The sequence below is a fragment of the Pinus tabuliformis genome, chromosome 1_1 (genome assembly GCF_031772625.1).
Source record: "Pinus tabuliformis cultivar Carrire ecotype Pingquan chromosome 1_1, CPIR1, whole genome shotgun sequence".
NCBI lineage: Eukaryota > Viridiplantae > Streptophyta > Pinopsida > Pinales > Pinaceae > Pinus > Pinus tabuliformis.
In genome coordinates, this window is record NC_142297.1 from 46,430,044 (window position 1) to 46,438,976 (window position 8,933).

An 8,933-nucleotide genomic window follows, 5' to 3' on the forward strand; every position below is an offset into this window, starting at 1 on the left:
AAAACACCTCCTCTTGAGCTCAGTGAAATTCAATCAAACTTGGCTTTCCTTGGTGGTCATGTATGCATGTGTATCAATGGGGTTAAGTAGCTCTCTAGTGCACCATCTATCATAGGTATTGGGAAGGCTTGTTGGTATAAGTACTTTATGTATGCAGAGGAAATTCATATAAACATAATTGGCAACTCCATTGAGGAGTCCCAATGGGTTTTCTTTTGGTCTTTTTGAGTTCTTATTAGTTTACCTTCTTTTCATTTTCGTGCTTCTAAGTCTTGGAAGTTTTGGGAAGGTCTAATTTGGAAAATTTGTGCTTGAAAACTCATGAACTAGATATAAAACAATTTCAACACCCTGCCCAAGCTTGACAGAGTGTTGAACCCTGTTCAACACCCTACATAGCTAGCGACAGAGCATTGCAACTCTATATCAAGCCCTTGACAAAGCATTGAGGAGCTCCAACTGGGTTCTAGAGGGGTTTTGCCTACAAATTTTTAGTTTATTTTCATACTCTTAAGCTCCTAGCTCAATTTGTAGTTTTTTTTAGGATCTTGAATCCTCATGTTTTAGATAGTGAGCAAATTAGCTCCCTTAATAAGTGAAAACCCTTTAATAGGTTATATATAAGTTAAGCAATGCAAATGAATTTCTAAAGGAAAATAAATAAATGATAGAAAAGAAAAGTGGAGAAGGGCCTCCTGGGAATACCTATATCTATTACATTATCCTTGTATGAAACAAACCAATGTTTGTTTCAATCCCCATTAATATTTTATAAAAATGAAACAAGCAAAAAATGCAAATAACTAAATATACAATAAATGTAAGTAGGATAGTACATGAGTCAGTTGGGTTTACCTTGAGTGGTTGTGGCATAACGTGTTATTCTCCCCACCCAAATTCTATTCCCCAACTAAGTTTTCCTTGGGATATGTTACTGAGAAAGGAAAAAGAAAAAGAAAAAACTTTAGGAAAATAAATAATGCATCTACACGTATAAATCAAAATCTCCCACTTCATAACTTAGTTGGTAAAGTGTTCTCTTTAGATAAGAAAAATGAGAATAAGAATGATCAAAGCGTAAAAGAAAGGATGCCCAAGACTCCAAACAACCTTGAGATTGCAATCTCCAAGCCCAAAAGAAAAAAGAAAAGACCAAAACTAGTAAGTGAAGGTAATGAATAGAAGCTATAGCACCTCTTCAAGTATGAAGTCTAAGGAGGATTTTTTTTATCAAAAGTCGAACTTTGAAGCAATAGTTTATTAAGTATCAAATGGTAAGAAGCATTATTAAGCAATTGTCAATGATATGCTTCAACAAGATTGAGGATTTGCACTAACATTGGCAATCACACATTCTATTATTGACGTTTTTCTTTTTGTGGCTGGAATCCAACAATAGAATTTTGGGTGAAATTGTAAGTTTCCGTTGTTTTAAATGCATTTGTAAACCCATAAATGGATTTAGTTAGTACTGGGAAAAACGTCTGGAACACTTGGACATTGTGGATTAAACAATTCAAGATTACATTTCCAACCAATCCTTGCCAGATCTCAGGCAAATCATTAAAAATATATGCCAAAAAAAAGGGCCAAAGCATCAAATATTTAGGCTACACACAATTGCTAGATGGCAGTACCAAAATTATTAAAAATGATCACCTTTCGGGAAAATATAGCAGTCATCTGGTCAATGCGTTCTTGCATATGAGCTTCGAAAGAAACTCTTAAGGCATTTAGGAAGTGCTACCGTCTTAGCTCCTCTCGGCGTGTTTGTTTACTAATGCTTTACTGTTTGTCCTCACTACCAGTGTACACCATATAGCAAAAGCTGCTTGGTCATGGATTGTTCATCTCTATTAAGGTGTGGATCGGCTGGACGAGACTGCAATTCCATGATACAACAGCACGTTTCTTCATTATATTATGTACAGATTCTTTTGCATCCATCTATCATTATATGCAAAAGTGAAATTCTGCAATTATGAAGACCTCTATTTTTTATTCATCCAACTGGGTTATTATTCTTCAACAAGTTTGAAAAAGTCAGCGCCTATTGGATAAATTCGAACGCACATGGACTCCATATTAATAATATACTGGATAACATCTTGAGTCTTGCATGATTACTGCAATTGATGGACACTCCAAAGTTGACCACAAAATCTCACCATATTTACCACCTATTTTTGCGAGGCAAGCAATAAATAGTGTTTGTTTAACTCTCTAAATCACCAGTAATCTCCACACGAACATAATCCTCCTTTAAAATGATGGAAGCGATTAGCATCCCTCACAATAATTTCTCTCGCCGCAATCTTGGAGATTAACTTGGTAGCATTGTGGCAGTCACCACACACACGAAGATTCTTGAAAACTCGGATGGGTGTTCCAGAGAACGTACTCATCAAACCAAATACAATAGCTAGTCTTTCACTGTGTTCGCCGATTAAAGTCTCTTTGTTTTCCTCCTCTATGTCATGCATTACAATATCTGTATCAGGGACATACCCCGCCTCTTTCGTCTGCCTTGTCAAACTCTCCAAATATGTATAAATCTCATCTGTTTGTGGGTGTGATCGATCTCCCATGACAAAAGTGTGCTCCCTGTTCCGGATATTGATCCAGCTGCAGCCGGGATCTTTTCTCACCTTCATTTCCTTCATCATATTTCTAATTTCTGTCCTTTGATCCCACCTGCCCGCAGAAGCATACATATTTGACAAGAGAACATATGTTCCAGCATGATGTGGTTCCAACATAAGGAGACATTTTGCCACACGCTCCCCTAGCTCAACATTGCCGTGAACTCTGCAGGCACCAAGCAAGGTTCGCCATACCAAAGCGTTGGGTTGAAGGAACATTGTTTTGATAAAGCATTCTGCCTCGTCCAGAAGTCCAGCACGGCCAAGAATATCAACCATGCATGCACAGTGCTCCAGTCTGGTGTCTACTCCATAATTAGAACTCATGGAGTTGAAGTATCGACGTCCTTCATCCACTAGCCCTGCACGGCTGCACGCAGACAAAACACCAACAAAGGTTATGTGGTCCGGCTTTATGCCTTCAAGTTGCATTTCTTGAAAGAGTTTTAACACTTCCTTCCCCAGACCATGCTGAGCACATCCTGTAATCATTGCATTCCAAGAAACTACATTTGGTTTAGGAATTTTGTAAAACGCATCCTTTGCATCTTCTATACTACCACACTTTGAATACATGTCAACAAGTGTGTTTCCAGCAAATAGATTGAGCTCAAATCCAACTTTGATAATGTGGGCATGTGCCTGCCTGCCACGTTCCAACGCCATTAAGCTGACACATGCCCTGAGAACACTGGCAAAAGTGAACTGGTTTGGCTTCATGCCAGCGCATTGCATTTCTTTGAAAAGTTGGAAAGCTTCGTTGTCAAACCCATGCTGCACATACCCTGTAATCAGGGCTGTCCAGAAAACCTCATCTCCTTTACCCATTCTGTCAAACACTTTGTGCGCATCCTCCAGGTTCCCACATTTAGCATACATGTCGACAAGTGCACTTGCCACAAAAGCATCTGGCTTGGATCCGGTTTTAACAAGCTTACCATGAACTTGCTGCCCCTTTTCAAGATATTCTCCTACAGCGCACGCACTAAGAACGCTTGCAATAGTGAACTGATTCACACTCACACCTTCCTCTAACATTTCTTCAAAAAGTTGCAACGCTTTCTCACTTAGCCCATGCTGAACATATCCAGCAATCATGACCGTCCACAAAACTACATCTCTTTCAAGCATTTCATCAAACACTTGGCGTGCATCCTCTATGCATCCACATTTCGCATACATATCCACAAGGGCAATCCTCCCGCACACATCTAAATCCACTCCACTCCTTATAATAACACCATGAACCTGCTTGCCTATTTCCAGATCCACCAATCTGGCACAAACCTTAAGCACGCTTGCAAATGTATACGACGTCTGCCTCAACCAAAGTTCCTTTCTCATCTCACAAAAAAGTTCCAAGGCCTTCCTATCTTCCCCATTCTGGATATACCCTGCGATCACAGCATTCCATGACACCACGGTTCGTTTAGGCATTTTGTCAAACATTTGGCGTGCATCGTCTAAACTTCCACATTTAGCATACATGTTTAAAATATTGTTTAACAAAAAGACATCCAGCTGAAGCCCAGCTTTGATTATACATAAATGTACCTGCTTTCCCTCGGCGAGAGATTTCAGTTTGATACATTCCTGCAAAAGAGCCACATGAGCCGCGGAATCTCCAGCAAAGCCGTGTGGCTTCATAGAATTCAAAAACCCAATTGTTTCTCTTGATCTGCCCTTCATACAGTTAACTCTGATAGCATTAGCTGTACCATGAAAATCATTGGCACCTGGCTTGTCCTGCACCTGTTCATCACTTGGGTATTCTGTAATATCCGTTCCTGCAATGTAATTCATAGCTATTGAAACTCTGGTCTGACATCCAACAAATCTGTGCAGTCCAGGGTTCTTTGTCACTTTCCAAGGCCTTTGCCAACACCTTAATAAACGCATGTTAATGGTTATGTGGGTTTATTTGAATTTCGAGCTGGAATGCCTGTACACATTTTCATATTTTTCAGAATTGCAAAATCACTGTGGCAGTGATCTTCTGAAAGCTGTGTGAAGTCAGAAGTGTGATAGCCATAACAGCCGATTGGACGGCTGTGAAAACCATCTCCGAGCCATTATGTTGACACATTCAAAGCACACTATGCTGGACAGCTGTTCCAGATTGTGTTCGGTTCTGTTAATTGATACCTTCCATGGCGGTGGACAGTGGGAGTAGTCTGCTCGTGTAAATCGTGTAGCCATCTTCCCTCCCCTTGCATGAATCTAGTAGCCGGAGAAATCAGAGTTCCAATTCAGAACTGTGATTGATATGTTTAGCATTTTGGATTAGATTAGAATTGGAAAAATCCTTAGGAATACATTGTGGATTGGGTTAGAATAGAATTTAGAATTGGCAAAATCCTTAGGAATACATCGTTCATTAGGGTGGAACTTTAATCATCATTAAAAAAAAAATGGTTGGATTTAACTTTAATACATTGGTCTTTTTTATGATTTATTTTCAATTCTTTTTATATTTAATATTAGCTTATTTTATTTTAGGTACGAAATTTAGTTGGGTTTAATTAATATTAGTTTGTTTATTTTATATAAGAAATTTAGTTGGGTTTAATTAAAGTTAGTTTTTTTAGGTATTAAAATTTTACGCGTTATTGGTTTGAAATAGTTACATTGAGATATTCTGATTAGCAGCTTATCACTTATCAGGGTCTTATTTTGGTGATAGCATTTTGGTGCATCTATTTGGTGCATCTTATTTTGGTGATAGCATTTTGGTGCATCTGTTAGGAGTCTGAAGATTACTCATTCTTGAAATCAAGAAGTTGAACTTCTGAAGGAAGTAGGAGCTCAGGAATCTTTTCAAGGCTGCAAAACTACCTTGGCGACTTCATTGTTGAAAAATTCAAATCTCATAGATTTATGGTGATTCTACTAAACTTATGAAGAACTCAAATGTTGTCATTCTTGTTTCAAGGTATGCATGTATAAATTTTTCAGAATTCATGGTTTCCCAAATCATTTTCCCAAGGATACATAATTTTTCAGGAATGGTCCAAAATTCAGTGGAGAAGATTTGAGTTTAACTTTGAAGCATATATCAGATCGAGCTTCTTAGAGTCAAACATGAGGATGTTTGCATTACGTTGCTCTATGATTCATTTCAAGGGAAATGTAAACAATTGATTGAAAGCTTTCCTGCCAAATCTATTAAGTCATTTGCAGACTTTTGGCTTATGTTTTTGGAGGAATGGATAGACAGAACAGAGTTGGTGGCAAACTCTCCTTCCATTCAAGGTTTCAAACAATGGAATGATGATAATATTAAAGAAGAAATAGATGAAATTTTTTCTTTATCTTTGTCTTCTTATCTAAAATAATTTGAGTGCAAGACAGAAGATAAGATGAAATTTTTGGATGAAGTCGTTAAGAACATTGAGAAAGACATTGAAGATTTACAAGGTCAAATTCAATCATATAGTCTTCATGAGAATGATCATACTTTTCAAAAGCTTTCTATGGCAAAATACAAAGAGAAGGTGTTGCTTCCTTTCTCTTTTCAGATTGAGAAAGAATACATTATTTTTGAAAATCAATTTGAGGAGCAGTTTGAGAGCACACAGCTGAAGCCTTACGTAGACGATCAAAGTATTGGTGAGTTGTCCAAAGCCACATAATATCACAAGAAACACCAAACTGACCATGTGTTTTATGATCCTATAGATGGCTACATGGAAAGGTTCTATAATCCAGATTTCCAACTATATTTCCATTATGAAGATCAGATATATCTCATGTTGCCTTAGTTATTTTAGTATCATGTTTGTTTTTACTTCAAGCACAGCCAAGAGATTCAAGTGTCAGATCAGATCAATGACTGGCTTCATAGGAAGTTTTATGTTCCTTGAGCTACAAATGAAGATTGCAGTTGATAGAGTAGGTAGGAAAATGCAAATAAGCTCAAGGTTGACTGAACAATTTTTACTAGGTACAGTTTGAAGCAGATTGGGTAGAATTTCAAAGTTTTTATTTTTAAAGGAATGGATTGCAGAACTAGAGCTACCGGTTCTTAGTGTACCACTAGGGCACACTATCCCTAGTGGAGCCACTTTTATCACCCTAAATTTGTTTTTTTAAACTTTGGAAAGCTTGCCTTATTTCCTATCATGGTCTTATAATAAGTTTTGAGTCATTGCATGCTTAAAGGGATAAGTGATAGGATTAGAGTCTCAATAGTGTCATTCTCATTTACAAACCCTTCTTCTACTCATGGTGTTAAAGGGTCTCTAGGTCATTTCATGCTTAAAGGGTTAGGTCATAGGGTTAGAAGTATTTAAGGTCATATTTTATTTCCAAACAAAGTTTGACAACCTTATTCCATGTCTTAGAAGTCTCACCTTGTTTTTAGAAGTCATATCTCAAGTCATTTTGAAAAAAAATTGAAATTAACTATGAATCCACATTTTTGTAGCACAAACAATGTAAAAAACTAGTTTTGCGCTACAAAATCACTGAAGCAGCCTTTTTCAGTAGAAAAACCCTGTTTTTTGTTTGAAGTAGTCAACTTCCAAGGGGTTTCTTGAGCAACTGAAATCATATTTTGGAAAAATCAAAGAGGTTCCTCTTCCTAACATAACTATCTATAAAACCCTCTTTCAGTTTCTTCAAATTCATTATGAGGTGGGAGAAATTGATGACCCAACTTATGCTACAAAACTGCTGAAAGTCATTGAGAGAGGAACTCTGTTTTCTGGTTTTAGTAGTCTTTTTAAAGATCAGTTTCTGGCCACATGCAAAAGTATTTTGGAATTCCGAAGGATGTTTCTATTCATACAATCTCCAACTACGAAAACCTATCTTAGTTTCTTTAAATTCATTATGAGGTTGGAGAAATTGATGACCCAACTTGCGCTACGAAACTGTTGTAGTTGCAGTTTTGATACTTTTCCTAGTTTTTAGGGTAGATAAAGGAGAAGTGATTAAAATGCCAGCAGGAGGGTTATGGAAATTACCAAGGTCGAAGTTAAGGAGGATCAACTATCAAGCATTGAATTTAATTCCTAGATTAGGTTGTTGTTATCATAATAAGGAGTTGTACTCCTAATTATATTAGGACTCTAAGACATTCAGTTGACTGTCACTTGTATTTAATAGTCCGTTTTATGGTTAGAATAGGTGTCAATCATAGAAATTCAAGTTCTCTTGATAAAGGATCATGGAATCCTTCTTGTAAAAGGTATACATGAAGCAAGAGGTGAAATTAGAAAGGGTTGGAAAATGTTATAGAAAAGACTACTTTTGTAAATGCTGTGCAGGGGCTTATATATACAGAAGCAATTTGACTTTTTTGAAGCTGAGATTCTTAGTGTACTTCAGTGGGCTTTATCTTTTATCTTTGATATGTTCTACTTCCATAGTCTTAATGCTTATTACTCAGAATTCATGGAGGAACATGCTCTGACTTCCTTTAAGTGTTAAACTATGGTGAACTAAGTTCTTGGGTCGTATCTTTCGATGTTTTTCTTCAATGTTCTAATACTTATTACTCAGAATTCATGGTTCCTCATGCTTTGACTTCCTTTAAGTATTAAGATATGCTGAATCACTTTAAAATAATAATTTCCTATTGAAACCTTGATGTGTAATTACTCAGAATTCATGCCCACATGCTCTAACTTCTATGAATTTCAAGTTATTGAGACTTTCCTGAATGTGTTACTCTTTCAATGGAGTATATATAAGCCTCAATTTTATAAGAAGATATATTTGTTATCTTTATCTTTGTCATTAACTCTATAGCCCAATGGCAGCAAGTCTCCATCTTTCAAGGTATGCATGTATAAATTTGTTAGAAATTCATGGTTTCCAAAATCATTTTCCCAAGGATACATATTTTTTTAAGGAATGGTCCAAAATTCAACGGAGAAGATTTGAGTTTAACTTCGAAGCATATATCAGATTTCTGTGATTTCACTGAGCTTCTTAGAGTCAAACATGAGGGTGTTTGCATTATGTTGTTCTATGATTCATTTCAAGGGAAATATAAACAATGGATTGAAAGCTTTCCTACCAAATCTATTAAGTCATTTGCAGACTTTTGGCTTATGTTTTTGGAGGAATGGATAGACAGAATAGAGTTGGTGGCAAACTCTCCTTCAATTCAAGGTTTAAAACAATGGAATGATGATCATATTAATGAAGAAATAGATGAAAAATTTTCTTTGTCCTTGTCTTCTTATCTAAAATAATTTGAGTGCAAGACAAAAGATAAGATGAAATTTTTGGATGAAGTTGTTAAGAACATTGAGAAAGACATTGAAGGTTTACAAGGTCAAA

General features: G+C 36.5%; 1 protein-coding gene across 2 annotated transcripts; it reads right to left on the reverse strand.

Annotated features, from left to right (window-relative positions):
* Positions 1-1,971: 1,971 nt before the first annotated feature.
* Positions 1,972-5,012, reverse strand: LOC149211505 (pentatricopeptide repeat-containing protein At4g33170-like). Of its 2 annotated transcripts, XM_089391516.1 has the most exons (2): positions 4,197-4,381; positions 1,972-4,036 (listed from the first exon to the last, which is right to left on the reverse strand). In XM_089391516.1, the coding sequence occupies exons 1-2, from the start codon at positions 4,231-4,233 to the stop codon at positions 2,229-2,231; spliced, it is 1,845 nt and encodes a 614-aa protein (XP_089247642.1). In that variant the 5' UTR covers positions 4,234-4,381; the 3' UTR covers positions 1,972-2,228. The 2 variants fall into 2 exon arrangements, with proteins under 2 accessions (XP_089247642.1, XP_089247641.1); XM_089391515.1 differs by having other exon boundaries at positions 1,972-5,012.
* Between the last annotated feature and the right edge of the window lie 3,921 nt (positions 5,013-8,933).

Excerpts from the sequence above, each read along its gene's own strand:
- LOC149211505 (XM_089391515.1), bottom strand. The coding sequence starts at position 4,541 with ATGCGTTTATTAAGGTGTTGGCAAAGGCCTTGGAAAGTGACAAAGAAC.